Here is a 21,360-nt window from a genome sequence, read left to right on the forward strand (position 1 = left end):
CACATTTATCTTTAATGAACGAATGTATATACGTAGCAGTTTATAAATGTCTTGCATAAGGAAAACTTTTTTATAACTCTTAAATAAAATGATTTCTCTGTAAAGCAGTGTGAGGTTTAACTAGCGTTATTATTATTATCATCATTGTGCTATGCTACGATTTGCATCTGCATGTGATTATAGTGCTTCAGCTCAGCTCTGATTGACACTCACCCAAACAAAAATTGTGCAATTTTACTCCTGTCTCCAATCCCAGGGGGTCCATGGACCCTGTTTTTAAAAGCACGGACTTAGAGACGCTAAGATTTGAATATATGCAGTGGATGGCTTCAGAGTGCTCAGTTCTGCCCTTCAGTAGTTACTGTAGTGTTACTCAGTTGAAGATAAACAACATAAAATAAATAACCTGAGATACAGTTTAAGAGAAATCTGTTATAAAAAATAATCCCTACTCATCATTTCTGTTTCTCGTAGCCTGAGAAAAGCCCGAGCTCACCAAATCTCATGCTAATACTCCACCCTATTCCTGCTGAGGCTCTTAGACAGGAAACATTAAAAAAGGAAGAACATACAGAGATTGAGACACGTTAGGTGCGAGAGAGTTGATTAGCCTTTGCTCCTTTTTATAGTGGCAATAATTTCCACATATTTATGATCATTTGAGTCCAGTATTGGACACTGTTTGCGAAGTCGTGAGTCGCAGGCGAAGAAATAAACACGCGGACGATTCGTGTAATACCTTACATGAACATACACTGGTGCTTTAGCTAATCGTTGAGTATTTTCATGCTAACTCTCACACACACACGGACACACACTCACTCACAGACTCACAAACACATTCATTCAGCTGATTACTTGATGAAATTAGCACTGTTCAGTTATTAAGGCTGCAGCTGCAGGGGCCAATCAGCACGCATTAAGCATGTCAACTGCCATCAAGAGCTGAGAGGCACGACAAAGGGAAGAGCAGGTGAGAGAGAGAAAGAAAGAAAACGGACAGACGAGGGGGTGGGGTCGAGTGGTTAATCACCTCTCCACAGAGTCACGCACACATTCACTGGCCGTGATGACCTAATGTCTTCAGTGTTTTCCCCCGAACATCACCGCCAAACAAACCGACACAGTGCTCAACCACAGAAACAGCAGCTTGTCGAGAAATAGCAAAGCAAACTGACATCATCGCAATCCAATGGAACAATGGATAATAAAATAAGTGACACTATAAGTATCACTAATACACCTGACTTTAATAGTTCCAATGTCTGTAGAATTGATTTATTTTATCAGATCATATGTAAAATGTTTTTTATAAGAGTATTGCTGTTAAAGTATAAAAAATGAAATGAGACCAGAGGAAGAAGACAGAGTTCGGATGTTCTGCAAAGCTCACTGATACGTGTAACACGAGTCGAGTCAGCACTTTTTACACAATAAAACGTGCACTGAATTATTATGTCCACACACGCGCACACACACACAGGCACACACAGGCACACACACACACACGCACACACACACACACACACACACACACACACACACACACACACACACACACACACAGCTCAGCTATATTACTGATTAAAGAGACTTTATCATCATCATCCCCTTTCTCATAATTATCATCACTAATAATATTATCATTACTGGTATTGTCATCATCATCATCATTATCTTCATTATTATAATCAAAGCTTTGAATCTGGTGTGTGTGTGTGTGTGTGTGTGTGTGTGTGTGTGTTCATGAACTACCTTGTTTTTCTTTTCTGCTTAAAATGTAGCTGCATAGGAGTTTTTGCATTAAAGTCGCACTCTTTTGAGCTTACACACACACACACACACACACACACACACACACACACACACACACACACACACACACACACACACACACACACACAAACTTTCTAGCAAACTGAAGTCCTATGCAAATCCATGCAGGGAAATCACAGAAGGTGGATGTGTGTGTGTCTGTGTGTATCTGTGTGTCTGTGTGTGTCTGTGTATCTGTGTGTATCTGTGTGTCTGTGTGTGCTACATGCTTTATCGTGGACAACTGAATGTGAGATGTGTCAAACTCACAATCTCACACAATTCAGTTTATCACGCAGTGAAGTGCTTCACTTACAAAGTGCATGTCAGTTTAATGAGTAGCACAAAATCAATTCCTTCTTGCTCTTCTGTGAAGAATGCAACGACTTTCTCCTACCTCTTTTTCACCAGCACACAGCCAGAGCCCACATTCCCATTAGTTTCAAACCATTATGTAATGATGTGTGGGAGTTTCTAATGAACACTATAAAAAGAACGATCGTTTTGAAAGCTCTACTTTAAGAACATATCTGTTTACCAATTTAAGCCTGTAAGATGAAAAAAAAAAACACATATTGTCATGATTCTGGTAGCTTAGTGGTTTAGATGTTTGTCTACTGAGCCGAAGTTTATGAGTTTGAATATCAGGTCCACCAAGCTGCCACTGCAGGGCCCTTGAGCAAGGCTCTTAACCTTTACTCGCTCAGTTGTATAAAATGAGATTACAAATAGAAGTCGCTCTGGAAAATGGCGTCTACAAGAAATCACAGCTCGCAGCAATGTTCAAGCAAAAATTCAGCAGTTCTGAAATATAATTTAAAAAACAATTTCGATCCAAACTCTCCAAAAAATTTTCTCAGGAATCTGTAGGTTTTATGCTCCATCCATCGTTTCTTCTATCCTTAAACTAGATAGATAGAAGCCTTTAGTTTTTTTCACATATAAATGACAACTCAGTGAAATTATTTCTTCACATATCCCAACTTTGGAGGTTGAGGCCAGAGCATAGGGTCAGCCATGATACAGCGCCCCTAGAGCAGAAAGGGTTAAGGGTCTTGCACAAAGGCCCTGTGGCAGCTTGGCAGTACTAGGGCTTGAACAACCTAGAGCCACGACTGCTTTACTGCTCGTAAAGTTGTCCCAGTGCCTGCTAAAGAGAAACACCTCTCTCAACAGGATGCTACCGCCACCATGTCTTACTACAGCTATGGTATTCTTTGGATGGTGAGCTGTATTGACTTTCCTCCAGCTAATCCAATCTCCAGTTCTTCAAGGAGTTTTTCAGCCACACTCAAATGACTTTTTCTCTAGCCTGTCCATATAAGCTAGCTCTTGTAATATTGCCCTGTAGCTCCTTCACAGTTTCTTTCTGGCTCGGGCCATCCAGTTAGGAGGTACAGCCTGATCCCTGCAGGGTCTCAGTGGTACAAAAGCTCTTAAACTTCTTAATTACAAACTTAACTGTTGGATCCAGTGGATGGATTAATCCTTTGAAATTTGTTTTGTACCCATCTCTTGATTTGTACCTTACTATAGCTTTATCTCTGAGTTCTTTTGTAAGTTCCTCGCAACCCGTAGTTGATTGTTTGCTTTGAATTGCACTTCCAAGCAATGGAATGTTCTAGAAATAGCTGCTTTTTACTCTGAACTAATCGAAATCAGACGATCGCAGGAAGCCGTGAAGCCATGAAGATACAGAAGTGGAGTGATCCTATATCTCGTTTTTTTTTTTGTTGTTGTTGTTGTTCATTCTTTCTTTTTTTATATCCATTGTAGGTAAGGAGTAATACCTGACAGGGCACGCAGATATAGGAAAATATCGAGCTCGAGTCTTTTTGCACGAAACCGTTCATGATTTGATACCAGCTCAGTAAACAACAACCCTGATTGTGTTAAAAGGGCCATCACAGCGATTGTAATTGTAGAATTCCCTGGTGAGAGCGATTTTATAGAGGGCTCCAAAGGTGTGAAAAGAAAAATGCATCTAATCCAATGGGAATATACTGTAGTAAAGAGAGGATCGGCACGCACACAAGAGTATTTTCACACCTGAATGAAGTGTGAAAGTTAATGAAAGGGGGAGAATTGCATTGGGCAACACTCAGAAGTAAGTGTGTGTGTGTGTGTGTGTGTGTGTGTGTGTGTGTGTGTGTGTGTGTGTGTGTGTGTGTGTGTGTGTGTGTGTGTGTGTGTGTGTGTGCGTATGTGTGTGTCACGGCTATGAGTGTCCAGGTGTTACTTGGTAGAGAGTGTACTTTAATTTATGTTCATAGTGCTGTGGGCTTAAGAGGAGTGAGATTTGTGAAGACGTTAAGAACGGAGAGGAAGCTGAAATGACCAGTGAAGTGGTGCAGAGGTGGATAAAGTATTAAAAAAAATTTTATGTAGATAGGCAGCAGTGTTCCAATGGCATTAAAAATGATTAGAATAACTTTTCGTCATTTTTGAGATAGAGAATTACGAAAAGTGTCTGCTTTATGGATTGCAGGGTAATCCAATCTCTCTCTCTCTCTCTCTCTCTCTCTCTCTCTCTCTCTCTCTCTCTCTCTCTCTCTCTCTCTGTGCTTCTCCCTTTTCTGTACGTGTAGCTCTTCAGTGTGATTCTGACTCTGTGGTGAAGCTGAGCGAGGCTCAGGTCAGCTCAGTGGTCCTCACTCCGCTATCGGAGGTGTCATGCGCAGACGTCTCCTCTCCTCCTTCGCAGCACTCAGACAGCCTGCAGGATGGTGCTGGTCCCAGCGAGACAGCCACAGAGAAGGAAAGCCTGCCTAAAGAGGCCCTGAGGGAAAAAGACCCCAGGAGGAGCAAGCATCACCTGCACTGTCCTGTCTGCAAAGTGACAGTCAATTCAATCACTCAACTGGAAGCCCACAACAGCGGTACAGACTTGGTGTTTAGTTGTGTAGTTAGAGAAGTACACTCAATTGTGAGTTGATCAAGTTGATCTGCTATATAGGTCACATTGTTCCCTATAAACCGCTGACTGCTGATTTGGTCAGAAACTTATGCAAACCGGACAATAAACAAAAATGAGTTTTAGTCTTTAAATGTAAGGTGAGCTCATGTGGAACATGTCCATATGCTCTTATGCCCACTACCTATTGCAGAAAACCATAGGCCATAGTAATCATACTATGTATGGCCTTGAACGGGGTAAAATAAAGGGGGAAAAAATACCAAAAGCGAGTTATAGCTGACTTTAGCTGCTAGTTGCTAGCACTAGCTGTTAGCCTGTTGTTGTTGGGGTTTTTTTTTAATAAATTGCTTTTTTACCAACAGCAAAAATGCTGCAAGTCAGGACTGTAAAGTTTTTTATTATAAATTCTGCCTGTATGTGTTCTGTCTTGAACACAACTGTTGTATATATATATATATATATATATATATATATATATATATATATATATATATATATATATATATGTTTTTTGTTTTGTTTTTTTTAGTTTTTTCTGCATGCAAATATATTCATGGCTTTATCTTTTTGGCACGTTGGACAATGGAAGCTCAGATGGATTAAAGAAAGGTGTTTTGTTGCTCTGATCTGAAGTAAGATTGCAGGTTAAAAGGTTTATATAGACTACAAAACAAGATACAATGAAACACATAATACAAGATTCAACACAATATATTTTTGTCAGTCTCAAAGCTGCAGGCAGCACATTTTCCAGCAGACATTTAAATCATCTAAACATCGATATACAATCACCAATCGTCTACAGGTGAACCACAGAGGTGTGCCTAATAAAATGGCCAGTAAGACTATACAGTGCTTATTCTACAAAGTTAACTATATTTAACAGAGTTCTACCTAATGAGGCTGAAGCTTAGGGAAATTTCTTGGCTTGTTTGTTTGTGATAAACACGTCATGTATCTACTTGCTTGTTATTCCTGATCCTTACTAAAGCTTCCTGTAGCTCAAAGTGCTCATAGTTTTCATGGGGACTGAATCCTAAACCAGATTTTTCTCACAGGAATCAAGCACAAACTGATGCTGGAGGGACAGAGCGTGTTGCCACGGCGACGAGGGAAGGCACTGTCCTCCCGCGCTGCATGTAAAAGCAAGCGATTGGCCAACAAGGGCAGTCTGGGTGTAAGCAGCAAGAGCTTCCATTGTGAAGTGTGTGAGATCCACGTCAACTCAGAGACTCAGCTCAACCAGGTAACACACACCTGTCACTTTAGATAACGTAAAGTTTACCAAACGTCAGGCAAGAATAATATACAAAAAATATTCAGCTTGTTTGCACTGACAAAGAAAGACCAAAGGAAAATGTAACCCATGATTGTCACACTACAAATCCAATCCAGGTCAATTCACAGTAAGAAAAGGGAGCTTTAGGCCACAACCTGTTACAGTGCGGGTTATAAAATCCAAATCCAGGCTACTACATCCCCAAGAACCATAAAGGAGTTTAGATATAACCTTTATAAGTGCATGCTGGTGTGTGTGTGTGTGTGTGTGTGTGTGTGTGTGTGTGTGTGTGTGTGTGTGTGTGTGTGTGTGTGTGTGTGTGTGTGTGTCTGTGTCTGTGTCTGTGTCTGTGTCTGTGTGTCTGTGTGTCTGTGTGCATCTCATTTTCAGTTTTCTTTATGTTATCAGTTTCTCAGAAATAGTTTTGTTGATCGAAGGATAAAATAACTTCTGCGTCACGGTTAAATATTTGTTATTACTGTCAACATTTATTTAGCACTTAAGAAACAATAAGTTGTGCAGCCAGATCTCTAAGTTTTGCTTGTCTCAGCAACAGAGAGAGAGAACGAGGGCACTGAGTCACTGTGAACAGAATGAGGAGTGGATTTGTTCCAAATTCACATTTGCAGTCGTATAACGCTATGTGTTTGTCTTTATTCCAGCACATGAACAGTCGCAGACATAAAGACAGATTGGCTGGAAAGCCTCCCAAACCCAAATTCAGCCCTCACAGCAAGACTCAGCCAACCACAGCAGTGTCGGTGAGAGACACACACACACACACACACACTTCAGGTTACACAGACAGGTGTGTCTCATGGTTTTCACTCTGATATGTCTTTCAGCAGAGCATCAGGTGGAACGGATACGCAGGAGGAGCCATGTCAGCCATGAAGAAAGTCTTTAACCAGTACGGTCTCACCTCCCTCTCTTCACAGGTGAGTAACAAACCGAGTTTTTTATGCTGTTCACATTTGAACCTCATTGAACCTGCATTTAAAATTTTATAATTATAACCTCAAGATAAAATGCTCCTGGAGCGTCGTACGTGGTTCGAGTGAGAGGATTTAAATCTGATTTCTATTTTTATCTGAAGAATCCATGTCTCTATATACAGTCGAGTGCAAATCCGTGGGTCTATCCTGCAACAAGACGACAATCGACAACCTCATAATCAACAGGGGTTTTCTGTGTGACATCTGGAAGATTTGTTGGAAATGGCTAATAACTATTAATGCATTCATGTACAATCATTAGTGTTAGTTGTCATAGTAACAACCGGGGACATTGTCCCAGACCCAGATTGTCTGAGAGACAGTTTCAGCAAACTCAGACCCATGAACAGTTCAAAATGTATGCCAATGCATCCTTTGCAACTTAACAGATAATTAACATTTACATCTTTTTTTATTTTTTGAAATAGTTTGGGGCTGCTGCATTTTTAACAGTAAGCGCTACTAAACCCACTGAAACATAATTGGATAATTATCATCGTAACATATTAATGCTGATATCTGTGGTTTCCTTCAACACTTACATCACCTTCTTTCCCTCTTTCAGACCAAACTGGCTCTCCAGAAGCAGCTGACTAAAAGTTTGACCACCAGTTTCTTGCCAACTGCTATAACTCCGCCCACGCTTTGCACAGTGGCAGCCAATCCGCTCGCTCTTCGACACCCTGCCGCCTTCATTCCCGCTCCGATCTTAGGCCCCACCCTATTTCGGCCTGCGCCGGGACCACTGCGGGCCACACACACACCTATACTATTCTCACCTTATTAAAGTATGCATAAACATACACACATACACATGCACACATGCTTATGGTACAGGAATGATTTAGAGTTACACACAGAATATGTGAACACACACAATAGGGTCTTAAAAATCTCAAAACTGATACACACACTCCAGTTTTTCTGCACTCTCCTCTAGGACTGTGGCCCTCACAAGAGGATCACTCTTGAACTATGCAGCACAGAAAGGTAGAAAGCAAAGACAGACGTAGATGATTTGAAAGAAAACATGGACGCAAGAGGAGACGTACACGCACACGAACCCCAGGCTGGGGGAGGGCCCTAGAGACCTCATTGACCCGCCCACCTCTCTATTCCTTCAAATAGAGGTTGACTGCTAGGTCACACCTCCAGGGAAATGCGTGCAGCCTCGTATAGTTGACTGGGACCTCGTATAGTTTTATAAGACATTAACCATAGGATTTTACTGTGTAATTTATTAGATGTACAACAGCATTATAGAACTAGAGCACATTTCTTAGTGAGACAAATGCAAACATCCCTTTACTCAAGGCTTCTTTTCTTTTATTTTTTTTCTTAATCTATGTTTATTCCTTTTTATTTGAAGTTTCATTTACATCCCACCCCCCCCCAACACGAGAACAAACATGTTATTGCTCCCTGGAAACCATAGAAGAGCTGTCGCTATGCATCATGGGTAATCATCGTGGGATCATCAGTGAATACGAGTGCAGTGCATCGAGATGACAATTTGCAGGCAAATCAGCGCTCCATCGCTAACACACCCTGACACGCACACACACTCGCATACAATCAGTGTTCCAATTTTTTCCGCATAGATTAGATGGTTTTCAGTCAGAAGGATACACATGTGCATGTGCACACACACACACACACACACACACACACACACACACACACACACACAGATGATTATAACAGTCGCATATCAGCCCGGCATGTTGGTATATTTTGCTCTCTGTGTTATCTCATTAAGACCACACAAAGGTCAACCTGCCAGTTCAAATCCATCTCACATCATCTGATTACAATTTCAATTCCCGCCATGTTACCCAAGTGTGTGAGCGCGTACAAGGGTGTGTATGAGTATGTGTGAAACACATGAGCCTCATTCTCTCATGGACACTGTAGCTCATCTCTGTCATCCAGCAGCGCTCTCTGCTGTACAAGGAGGGGCTCTGTATGTTTCTCCTGCCCACTGGGGTATTTCTAAAGGAGCACTCCAGCATTTTTAACTTCTTTAACCTTTACCACATCCAGCCAACGTATACATGCTCATCACAGACAAGAACGAGAAAAGAACAGAATGCCTGTTTACTCAGATTTTATTTATAACTGAAGTCTAAGGGAAGATGGTCGCTGATGGTCTTCATCAGGATGGCTCCGCCCACATCCACAAGGCCTGAACGTTCACTGAATAGATCGATGAGAGTAAAAAACGATCAGATCTTAGCCTAACTGAACACTTACAGGAGATATTAGACTCAAATATTAGACAGGATTTATATATAAATCATTAAAACAGCAATGGGGAGAATATATTTTGGAAGAATAGTGTTTGTCGCTCCAGTTTATGTGAGTGTAGAGAAAACAGAGAGAGCGAGAGAGAGAGAGAATTCCAGAAAAATATAATTTATATATAAGTCCTTCATCAAATACAGCACTGTGCAAAAGTTTTAGCCCCCCTCTCTGTTTTTATATTCAATTTGTACCTAATTTAATGTAGATTTTATGCCTACTGAGTGTTTCAGTAAAAACAATAAAGAAGAAAATATATATTTTATTAACATTTTTTTGATAATATTACACATCTTCTTAAAAAGTAATGGACTACATTAACAAACATAAACATAGTCATAAATCAGTGTGATTTCTATTGTGATTACTGCTCATTTTATTGTTTGGTGCTTCTCATGCTAATTATTTTCATATTTATATTTTTCGAGGCATCTTCACCACACATGATGTATGCGTTTAGAAGCACCCGATACCTTCGTGCGGTGCTGTAGATAAGCTAACGTGTGACGTTTTATGAATTCTTTCATGAAGTCTTAAGTCAAATGTTTGTAAATGAAGGCTGACTTCGACTTTAGAAGTCTTAGTGCAGTCTTAGTGAATCTATCAAGATTATATATATATATTATTATTCTAAACGATAACTATTACACTAAAGCACAAGAAGGTCTTAGGATGAGACAAGAATCCAAAGAAGAAAAGGTTGTGTGCTTATGTGCTAAGCATTTTTGTATCAAAAAGTGAACGAGAACAAATTAAAGAAAAAAATCTTCACTATAATCTCGCATTACAAGTGAGTTTAGAGTAAACAGGTTGTCTGTCTTTTCTCAGTACATGAAAACATGTTGGAATACACATCTGTGGTAATCACACACATACATTAGCATTAGCATTAGATTAAGAGTGAAGCTGAAAAATGCTGGAGGTTTGACTCCTGATCTGCGGTGATGTGTCGCTGCTCGGTCTCGTTCACACCAGTACATTCGTTTACATTTGTACGTTTTTTTTTTTTGTTTGTTTTTTCTTGTTCGGAACTATTAAGATATTTTGCAAAGTCTTTAAGAAGATTACTTTAAAAAGTTGTCTATATTAGGTTGTATGTAGATTTATAAATATGTAGAGAGTACGTAGAAAATCTATCAGAGTCATTATCCTCATTACTGCTATGATAAGAACAATTTTTATCTGAAGGATCTTCTATTGTTTGCCAAGTCATAACAGAGATTACAAAGATTATGAAATAAGAACATATGCCAAGAATGAGTTAGTGTAGTTACCTACTTTTTATTATTTAATATATTGAAAAAAAAATATATCAGCGTGGGAGGAAATTTAGGTGTGTGTGTGTGTGTGTGTGTGTGTGTGTGTGTGTGTGTGTGTGTGTGTGTGTGTGTGTGTGTGTGTGTGTGTGTGTGTGTGAGAGAGAGAGAGAGAGAGAGAGAGAGAGAGAGAGAGAGAGAGAGAGAGAGATTATGCAAAGAGTAAAAAACAAAACAAAAAAGAAAAAAAAACAGCATGACTAAATGATATGTCTTATTGCATTCGGGACATTTCAGCTTCAAGCCTACAGTGACGGGCGAGTCTCAGGGCTCCTGTTTTAGCTCCATCAGAGAAGTTAAACAGAATAAAACATCAGCCATACTGTAATCCAACCCAGAGCAGAGCAAGCATACCGTGTGGGTCAGGATGTGGGTCAAAGACGAAAAAGGCTTTACGGCATCATACCGTTTAACAGCACGAGAGTAAAATATATTTTCTATTCTCGATAAATAAAATTTGAACAATTTTGGTTAAAAATTAAATATATATATATATATATAGATAGATAGATAGATAGATAGATAGATAGATAGATAGATAGATAGATAGATAGATAGATAGATAGATAGATAGATAGATAGATAATTAAAATGGAAGAAGCTAAAAAAGCCAAATATTGAGATGCATTTTATTAAATTAAAATTATGTACAGATTGTAAAAATTATGTAAAAATTGTACAGTCTGTACAGGAAGCATCCCGGTGTGAAAAAAACAAAGAAATGCGATCTAGTTTGTTTGTATGTTGAAAACCCTTTCTGTCTTTGATCCTTGCACGACCTACGACTTTTCCTGAAATTTCAGAACTCTCTCTCTCTCTCTCTCTCTCTCTCTCTCTCTCTCTCTTTCTTTCTCTCTCTCTCTCTCTCTCTCTCTTTCTTTCTCTTTCTCTCTCTTTCTTCTCTTTTCTCTTTCTCTGTCTGTGTGTATCTGCACACGCGTACGTGTGTGTGCTTGTATGTGGATGATATCTGCGATCATCACACAAACATAGAGCCCTGGATATTTGTTCTGCTTGTCCTCTCCTTCAGTATGTGAAATATGTTGAGCAATAACACTGTTTGGAGCTGTAATAGCCATAATCAGCGTATGATACACATTTCCTTTTATATCAAATGGGAATTTAGCCATGATTTTTTACCTTTCTCTGTGCCACTGGCCATTTAACTGTCTGTCTCAGAGTGTCCTCCTTGCTCTTGGTTAGTGTTGACTTAATGCCACTGAAAAGGTCTGTGACATTTTCTCGCTATTTTTCCCCCCTGCAATCCGGACGAGATTGACTCTGTGTAATGGTACGTCTTGTAGGACAGAAGGCAGCCATGGAAACATCGGTTGCCAGCGGTGACAAGATAGACGAAAGCATTTTGCAGCACATTTGGTGCAGTGCATTTAAAAGCGATGTGGAGGAAGCATACGTTCTCATGCGGTAAAGGAATACTCTAGTGTTTCTCACACTAATATCTAGCGCTCTGCTCTGTCTGTAGTGTACATGTCATTACCCCGAACAAGACGTTCGATTTTTACAAACCTGTTAAGCGATGAATGTCTAAGGACAGTCAGTGAATGTTTAAAATATTATATACATGTATAACCTAAATAAAATGGCAATAAAGGTTTTAGGATAAGATAGACATGAAAGAAGAAATCTCTCCAAAGCTGGTACTTATGTAGTTTTGTTTCCAAGCAATATAGCTATACAGTGGTATCTACTAGGGGTGCAACACATCATCACTATCTGTATCTGCTACTGTGTCGTGTCTGGGTTCAAATCTATACCCTAAAGAGGTTCATTATGGACTCTAACACTATGCCACCAGAAACACTAGAAAACACTGAGCGAGGGGAAAAAACAGGTAGAGACGGTAGCACTTTAGATTCTGCCTCTGAAACTTCTTCAACCTCAGCTACATATGTCAGCCTCATAAACGTCTCGATTACAGAGTGTTTTTGAATCGTGCTTAATTCCATTTATACTCCAGCTACTTTCAAATGGGGTCTGTTCTATTTCTCTGGATATGAACTAATTAGTAGCCTACTGAGTTACTGAAAATGGATGGATGGACAGATGGAAGGAAGGAAGAAAGAAAGAAAGAAAGAAAGAAAGAAAGAAAGAAAGAAAGAAAGAAAGAAAGAAAGAAAGAAAGAAAGAAAGAAAGTCTGTTATTGTCTGGAAAAAGTCTCTGAAATGTTCTCTGATTCATACTGATACAGTTATTTACAATCCACTGTAAAGAATTTCCAGCTCTTCTTTTCTCCAAGTATTTCTATCATGGTGTCGCATGCAGTCTTTGGTACACATGCTGACAAACACTAGAGTATTCCTTTAGTCAGCTTCTATGATGCTGAGTGATTTCTCTTCCCACACACACACACACACACACACACACACACACACACACACACACACACACACACACACACGCTCTCTCTCTCTCTTGCCACAATGACACATATTCATCAATAAGCTCCTACACATAAGTTTAGAAACTGTTCAAACATTCATGCATGCAGCTACGTTCACAAATCACAAGCACATGGTCCAAAAGCACAAACTAACGCATCCCTTGCGTCCCATGCACATTCCTCTGTATAAGCATTTCATCAGGACCCAGTGCTAAGTGTCTGTAGTGTGTCTGTCTCTCTGTCTGTCTGTCAGTCTGTCTGTCGGTCTGCCACCAGCGCTGTTCATAACTCAGATCATAGCGGGTTTTTCTAAAACATAAAAAGATGAACTGATTATCTTCTTCAAAGGGACACGGCCAGTATCTGTGGATAGAAATACAGCTTGTTGTGTTTTTGACCCAGTAACACAAAAAAAGATGAAAGATTGTTCTACTATTTGTTTTGCTGGGGTTTTTTTCTGTACAGAGCATGAGTGAGAGTGAGTGACAATGAGAGAGTGAAAGAGTAAGAGAGAGAGAGAAAGAGAGAGAGAATAAATCAATTGGATCTTCCTTACAGCAGTGTGCCTGTTGTTTCTGGGGTTCGTGGGAATGTTGGTTATCGACCGATTTGTCATTTTTGCCTTGCATCAAAATGACAAGTGTCAAAACAGCTGGAGGGCAACCTGGAGGATTAACCCTTCTCTTTTGTCATACACTCTTGCTCTAAACCTGGAAAACTTTCAAATCCCTGAGTATCTACTTTCATATGAGCTTCATATTAACCACCAAGAGTGGGACACTTCTATAGGATAAAAAAGTTAAAATCATCCGCAAAGGTTCATTACACTAGCGAAAATTTCTTCAATATGGAGAAATATATCTAAAGTTTTTCCTATAGGATTGGTGTTATCAATCAGCTATAGGAGTTTTCACCCTGTTTTAGATGTTTTTTCTAGAAATATATAAATAACTAACTAAAAAAAACTGTTTTCTGATAAAAAAAAAAAAAGCGATACTGAGACCATCTAGATAGCTCAAGAACTAGTAAATGGATGTTTGTAGGATTCGGGTGGAATTATCATCATTAACAGAGTCAAAGTCACAGCAAGGTCACTTTGTCTGAAATAGTTTCTTCTACTGAAAACACTACATAAATCCACAGGTTTTTTTTGTTTGTTTTTTTAATCAGTTTAACTTTTTCACTTGAATGGGAAATATAATAAAGTATGAATGTATTCAATGCTATTCACTTTATTTGTGTAGCACTTTTAACAAATCACAGTGTCTTAAAGCAGCTTTGCAGAAGTATAGAAACAGTATAAACATTTTAAAGTATAAAGTTTAAGATTAAGTTACTGTTTATCTCTAATATTTATCCCGAATGATCAAGCCTGAAGTGACGGTGATGAGGAAAATCTCCCTGAGATGATATGAGGAAGAAACATTGAGAGGAATCAGACACAGAAGTGAACCTCATCCTCATGTGGATGACACTGAACAGGAAATAATGTCAATGTAAATAATGTCCTTTCTACAACAGTTTGTAGTCGAGTAGAATTAAAGCAGCCAAGAGTTCATTTACACACATCACTAATTCCTTCCTGATGACGTCTTCGTATCTACACCGATGAAGACATAACAAAATATAAAGCTGATCGACGTGACAGTATGTCAAAGTCGGGCGTCTTACGATTCATCTTGATAAAACATACAATCATGTTTTTAGATGTAAATATTTGCATTAAATTAAATAAGGTTTCAGGTGGTTGATGATATCTGCTTTACATCCGTTATTTGTTGGTATTGGACTAAAACAGGTCCTGGGAATCGAATCTGTGGCATCTCTACTTGCTCAAATGTAGGTAATTAGTTTTTATCTATTTGGGCTAACATAGCTTTTTAATTTATTTAATTACTTACTTTTAATTCTTTCTTTATTATAAGGTATTATTATAATAACGTGCATATTTATTAATTTAAATATTCTACATGAATATTCAATATTCCTTTTAAACCTGAAACTAAATTAAATCTGTTCAAAGGTCTAATACATCCTGCTGCCATAAAGTGGATCAGGTGACTAGCTCACATTAGGGAGGTGGTAGGATAAGTGGATTTTGTGAGTTCAAATCCCAGGTCCAACAAGCTGCCTCCGGGCCCCTGAGCAAGGCCCTTAACTCTAAATTGCTCAGTTGTATAAAATGAGCTAAAGAAAATGTAAGTCACTCGGCATAAGTGTGTCTTCCAAATGCTGTAAACGTTAGCTGTGCACTTAAACACTAACGCTGTGAAAATAGAAAACTAACATCAGCATCTGATCTGATGTTAAAACTGGGAATAATAATTTATTTCATTATTTCCCAAATCTTATATTCAGTATTTCCAAAACATTTACATTCTTTCCTCTCTCTCTCTCTCTCTCTCTCTCTCTCTCTCTCTCTCTCTCTCTCTCTCTCTCTCTCTCCCCCTTTCTGTCTGTAATTGTTTCTTTCTCTCTCTCTTTCTCTCTCTCTCTCTCTCTCTCTCTCACACTCTCTCTGTCCATCTTTCTTTCTGTCTGTCTCTGTCTTTCTCACCTTCATTGTTCCATCTCTTTCTTTCTGTTTGTCTGTCTTTCTCTCTCTCTCTCTCTCTCTCTCTCTCCCTCTCTGTCCGTCTTTCTTTCTTCTCTGTCTGTCTCTCGCTCTTCCTTTCAATCTTACATTGTTCGTCTCTTCTTTCTGTTTGTCTGTCTTTCTCTCTCTCCCTCTCGCTCTCTGTCCATCTTTCTTTCTTCTCTGTCTGTCTCTCACTCTTTCTGTCTCTCTCTCACACACACACACACATATTTTTATCAGAGATATACTGCCAGGTGTGAGCAGCCCCCATTTTAAGGTCACTGCAGGCTTAGCCAAGAATGAAATGAAATACCCGCCCCATAAAAAAATGAGATAAAGGGCAAACAAAGCAATTCTACTGCCGCCTCTCCACGAAATAACACTGACATGCTCACAACAGGGTTCAGAGCCAAATCGACTCAGTTAAAGCGGTAAACGACTGGAATACGGGAGACGTGACCTTCGCTAAGATTTGTTCACTTTTTTGCTGGCTGCTGGGGTAAAGCGGGTCAGCCGACTTCTGCCTTCGTCTATATAATCACCTCAAATTAGCTTCATTTAAACAAGAGGCTGAGAGGATATGATGATGTCCCCATACATATTTATGAGAATTGTGACAGGAATCATCAGTACAGTTATAGCTCCTTTATTACAATAACAAGCAGCTGATTGGACACTAAAATACAGGAGAAAATAAGAATAAGTATAAGAAGAACATCAGAATATATTGAGCAAAATCTGCAAAAACGTGACTAGGCTTGAGAAATTGCGTATACAGAGTATAGAGTATGTAAACAATAAATAGCAATAAAATAAAATGTATAGTTTTAGTCTCAGTGGTTCCAGACTTTTCTTTTCCATATCGCTCTCTAAGTCTTTAAAATGACTGGCGTCGTGTTGCAGGAAGCTGACGTGCGTGTTTTATTCTCTGAAGTAGGCTTTGTACAGGAAATGACACTGTACAGAGGGACTGCGTATATCCTGAAGGGCTACGGCACTGCAGAGTTTTAATTTGTTAGCCAAAGTATGTGCTCTGAACTCCTCACACACACACACACACACACAAATTCAGCACCGAGAGAGAAATGTCACTACATTCTATGGTATCAGCATTCAAGTCAGATTAGTTATAAAAATAAAGACATACCTTCATAAACCATTTAATACCATGTATAAGGACACAAGCAGAGGAAATATATACAGTATATATTTAAGCTTACTGAATGTCAAGAAACCTCAGCCTGAGCTGTAACATGATTGTGGAGTCAGTAACATAAACCGATCATCTCTGCTTCGGTTCACATGTGTGTGTTTTATGATAAATGAAGCCTTAACATTCCTGTCCTTCATTAAAATAAGAACAATAATATGCATAAAATAAACCCTTATTAATCAAGCTAGCATTCAGTCTTTCATGCCAAAGGTATTTGTGAAAACAGCAGTCACTTCTTCATGTTCCTCTCTGGCATATCTGCTCCTTCTGTGCACTTTTTCGTTCCCTTCCTGCCCGTCTAGCTGTCCTGGGAGCCGCTGCTCTTGTTCTTGTTGCGGCTCAGAGGGAAGGTGGACTTGCTCTGTGGTTGGGTCATCTTGCTAGCAAGGTGGACAAAGGGCTCAATGAGAGAGCGCCTGTCGGTCACCGAAACCTCCCAGAGCCGGACTTTCTCCTGACGAGCCCACTGCTGAGCCGCCTCACTTTCCACTCTCCTCTGCTCTGCCATGTCCAGCTTATTCCCCAAAACCACGATCGTCACCTGCACAAAGACAAGTAAGACAACAGGTCATGAGGATGGATAGGAAAGAAATCTTATGATCGATTAAATGGGCTTTTAGATCAAAGTTATAGTTATAATCATTTTATCCATACAGACATCCATATAATAAACAAACAAATAAATTTACAAAATGGCCGAATTATATGATATTTACATATTTGAACGACTGAAGAAAAAATACTTTGGGGACAAATAAAAAGAAAATCAAAAGTTTAAGAGAGAAGTTAATGTAATGTTGCCTCATCACGGTTTTCTTTAAAAAAGTGATATTTCATGCTTTGAGGTGGATAATAATATATATATATAAACTGTCTGGAGCAGAAGACAATTATTAGACCATTCATTTTCTATCAATTAAATACCTGATGTAAGTAAGGAACCAGACATGTCTACATTCTAAGACTCTGGTGTTATAAATTTATACGGTTCCAGACTCTGACCTCTTTCTTGTCACGGCAGCGGTCGATGTCTTTCTTCAGAGCCTCCATGCGCTTAAAGGACTCTTTGCTGTCGATGCTGTAAACCAGCACAAAGCCGTCAGCAAACCCAAAGTAATGGCGTGGGAACTCGACACCGTCACGCAAACCCCGCGTGTCGTAGAAACGCACCTGCTCCCGTGTGCCTCGGTCTGTCTCCACAGAGCCGATGTAGATATCCTCCAGCGTCTCCATGGCTTCAGAACCTACAACAAAAACATACCGTAACACTTGTGGGAAAACCCTACAACTCTAGAAACATTTTAAAAGTAATACTCACCGGCAACATGATTTCCGTACAGTAACTGTTCAAGGATGGCCGTCTTTCCCACAGATGCCTGGCCACACACCACCACCTTACAGCTCTTTCCCATGATCACTCTGTACACATTCACCTCATTGACACTGAAACAAAGCATGAATGATAAAAGAATCTTACGACAGTGTTTTGTCCAAAATGAATGAATTTTATAGAATAATTAATTATATATTATATAATAAATACTATATAATGTTATTTATTATTATATTATATAACATTATACATATATAATTCATTACATAACATTATATAATAAATACTATATAATGTTATGTATTATTATATTATATAATATTATATAATAAATATAGAATATTATTATACAATTAATAATTGTAGAATAATATTTTTTCATAAATAGTATAAAATATTATTCTACAATTATTAATTGTATAATAATATTCTATCAGATTTATTCTATCATATGCTATAATAAAATAATAAATATGATAGAATATTATTACATAATTAATACTCATTGATGATGATGATGATGATGATGATGATTATTATTATTATTATTATTACAGGAAAAGTTATAACTACAAATGTTAACTTTAAGACGTGAACACACAAAGCTTCATCGAACAAAATCTATTTTGAGGATTATTAATGCACAAGTGGCATTATTGTTGTAATAAGTGATGATGTTACACTCTTCTGTTTCTTTATGTTAGTTTAAATTACAGCAAAGGTTTCTGTCCAGTTAAATCACACTGCTAGCATTTATGCTAAGCTAACTGTTAGCACTCTCACGTCTGTAAGAGATGTGACATAAACAGCTGTCTGCATGCAATAAAATTATAATTCCATCGCTGTTCGTTTCTCAAACAAGCATTACTGATGATTACTGCTTGTTTCGATAAAAACCCGACAAGATAACAGAAGATACATACAGGCGAAAAGGTAATGAAGCTTCCGTGCTGTACTCAGCAACAGCACTTCCTGTTTACACCCGCACATAGGGTTGCCAGGTCTGCGTTGAAGTCCTGCTTATTTGGGTTTCCCATACAAACTTCATACACTGCTCTGTAGTAGTAACAATGTATTGTACATATAATGCATATGTAATAACAAATTATTAAAAACACGTACACATTTCCTAAATAGCTTGTAATTATGTCCTAAAACGATTCTCTATCATCAAGTTTCCTATAAATATATTAAATAGACCTAGAATTAGTTGACATACTCAAAATAATATAAATATAAATATGATATAACTATAAATAAATGTAAATAAACAAACAAACAAATAAATAAATAAATAAATATGTGTACGATAAATGGAACAGGTATATATGGTAATAATATTTCTATAAAAGCATGTTCTAGTATTTTATTTATTTTATTTTATATTTTACTTAAATAATGGACGATGTATAATACTAAGCATCAAAACTCGTTAAAGCTGCTGTTAAAATGATCAAAACAATCAGATTTGAGAATTCAACTGTGCTTTGGAATAAGTTACAGTAATTAGCAGAGGTGTCAAGTAACGAAGTACAAATACTTCGTTACTTGCAAGTACTTTGTTACTTTACTTACATAGACATTTTGAGTATCTATAATGGATTATTTTTTAGCAGACTTTTTACTTCTACTCCTTACATTTTCACGCAATTATCTGTACTCTCTACTCCTTACATTAGCCTTGTTACTCCTATTTTGGCTTGTCATCATTCAAAAAATCCTATCAAGATAAATGGCGCCATCCAGACAGAGTGAATGTGATTGTGGTTGGATGAGAAGTATAAACATATCAGCAAAACTGAACTGCTGTTCATCTCAGGTGATTCATCCCCAGGTCATGACCTTGTTATATCCTTGCACAACGATCTGATCTCCCTTTCAGCCACAGCTCGCAACCTTGGGGTAACCATGGACTATCAACTGTCCTTTTCCTCTCATGTTGCTAATGTGACTCGCTCATGTCGGTTTCTTCTCTACAACATTAGAAGAATTCGGCCATTTTTGTCCTCACAGGCTGCTCAGGTACTTGTTCAGTCTCTTGTCATTTCTAGACTGGATTACTGCAATGCACTGCTGGCAGGTCTACCTATGAACGCAATCCGCCCTCTGCAAATGATCCAAAATGCAGCTGCATGGCTTGTTTTCAACCTGCCAAAGTTCTCGCATACCATCCCGCTGCTGCGATCCCTCCACTGGCTTCTGGTAGCTGCACGCATTCGATTCAAAACACTGATGCTGGCCTACAAAGCCAAAAATGGACCAGTTCCCTCTTACCTCAAAGCCCTCATCACACCTTGCCCATCGCACCTGCACATGACACAAATCACGTCACACTTCAGTTACCCAACGCTGGACATAGCAGATGGAGCCAAGTATGAAGGTGTCCGTGGCAAAGGCTCAAAACTCAATGTCTCAACAACAAGCAAACAAAAAGTCGCCGTCTAATTTGAAAAAGCATATTGAGGTGAGCTAAAATTTTTATATTATCAATCAATTATTAACAAATTTGAAATTCGATTTTAACCAAATGTCATCTGAGCTTATATTGTTACTATATGCAATGTTTGTACAGGTAAGTTAATTGTGCAAAGCTATAATTCACAGCCGGTTGATAAGTTATGTACTAAGGATAGTCATGATCCTGTCTGTATATGAGAGTGCACGCACCTGTATGGGGCCCTATGGGTCCTTGTAAAGAGGTAATAGGCCCAACTATTAGAGAAATGCTTGTTAAAATGATTTTACTGCTAATTTTTATGCCAGCAGTTTTTTGTGGTCCTAAAAACCGTTTTAAACGGATAGTTGACCCAAAAAGAAAAATTCTGTCATCATTTTCTCATCCTCATGTTGTTTTAAATCTGTATGAATTTCTTTAATCTGATGAGCTTCTTTTCCTCCTTGAAGAAGACCAGCCCTCTTGAAACGACCCAGTGGGTGCCCAGGAGACACAGTAGAGGTACCGAAGTTATTCCCAGCTGTGTGCCAGCTATCACTTAAGCTTAATATGGCACTCCATGCCTCAGCAGCCTGTGAAAGACTGTTTAGTGTTGCAGGGCTGATCTTCAGGCCAAGAAGAGCATGCATTGGCTCAAAGAACTTTGAGAACCAGCTGCTTTTGTTGATGAACAAAGCCAATTGGTAACTCTTTTTCGCATGTTCTGTGCTTAACTGATGTTGATTACCCTGTTGTCCTATGTGTTTGTTTCAATAA

The 21,360-nt window shown here is 38.6% G+C and overlaps 2 protein-coding genes across 11 annotated transcripts in view; one reads left to right on the top strand and one right to left on the bottom strand.

The window, feature by feature from the left end:
* Nucleotides 1-10,679, top strand: part of znf385c (zinc finger protein 385C) — an 87,892-nt gene extending 77,213 nt beyond the window's left edge. For 4 of the 8 annotated variants that reach the window (XM_047801085.1, XM_047801088.1, XM_047801089.1 and 1 more), the window contains 6 exons: nucleotides 4,404-4,694; nucleotides 5,791-5,978; nucleotides 6,674-6,772; nucleotides 6,857-6,949; nucleotides 7,435-7,458; nucleotides 7,572-10,679. In XM_047801085.1, coding sequence (XP_047657041.1) covers nucleotides 4,404-4,694; nucleotides 5,791-5,978; nucleotides 6,674-6,772; nucleotides 6,857-6,949; nucleotides 7,435-7,458; nucleotides 7,572-7,793 — 917 coding nt within the window. In that variant the 3' untranslated portion in view covers nucleotides 7,794-10,679. The remainder of the gene's footprint in view (nucleotides 1-4,403; nucleotides 4,695-5,790; nucleotides 5,979-6,673; nucleotides 6,773-6,856; nucleotides 6,950-7,434; nucleotides 7,459-7,571) is intronic. The other 4 variants (XM_047801086.1, XM_027161058.2, XM_047801087.1 and 1 more) reach the window with 4 other exon arrangements.
* A 5,554-nt stretch (nucleotides 10,680-16,233) lies between these two features.
* On the bottom strand, nucleotides 16,234-19,196 carry nkiras2 (NFKB inhibitor interacting Ras-like 2). Of its 3 annotated transcripts, none has more exons than XM_027161042.2 (4): nucleotides 19,073-19,196; nucleotides 18,135-18,259; nucleotides 17,819-18,060; nucleotides 16,234-17,357 (listed from the first exon to the last, which is right to left on the bottom strand). In XM_027161042.2, exons 2-4 carry the CDS (start codon nucleotides 18,226-18,228, stop codon nucleotides 17,115-17,117), a joined length of 579 nt encoding a protein of 192 aa, XP_027016843.1. In that variant the 5' UTR covers nucleotides 18,229-18,259; nucleotides 19,073-19,196; the 3' UTR covers nucleotides 16,234-17,114. The 3 variants fall into 3 exon arrangements, with proteins under 3 accessions (XP_027016843.1, XP_027016845.1, XP_027016844.1); XM_027161044.2 differs by having other exon boundaries at nucleotides 18,135-18,235; nucleotides 19,073-19,102; XM_027161043.2 differs by having other exon boundaries at nucleotides 18,135-18,249; nucleotides 19,073-19,090.
* Between the last annotated feature and the right edge of the window lie 2,164 nt (nucleotides 19,197-21,360).

The sequence above is a fragment of the Tachysurus fulvidraco genome, chromosome 15 (assembly GCF_022655615.1).
Source record: "Tachysurus fulvidraco isolate hzauxx_2018 chromosome 15, HZAU_PFXX_2.0, whole genome shotgun sequence".
Lineage (NCBI taxonomy): Eukaryota > Metazoa > Chordata > Actinopteri > Siluriformes > Bagridae > Tachysurus > Tachysurus fulvidraco.

Coding starts and splice junctions, on each gene's coding strand:
- nkiras2 (XM_027161042.2), bottom strand. CDS start 18,228: ATGGGAAAGAGCTGTAAGGTGGTGGTGTGTGGCCAGGCATCTGTGGGA. Junction 18,061..18,134: donor GTACGGAAATCATGTTGCCG/GTGAGTATTACT, acceptor TTTTTGTTGTAG/GTTCTGAAGCCATGGAGACG. Junction 17,358..17,818: donor GCTGCCGTGACAAGAAAGAG/GTCAGAGTCTGG, acceptor GTCTTTGTGCAG/GTGACGATCGTGGTTTTGGG.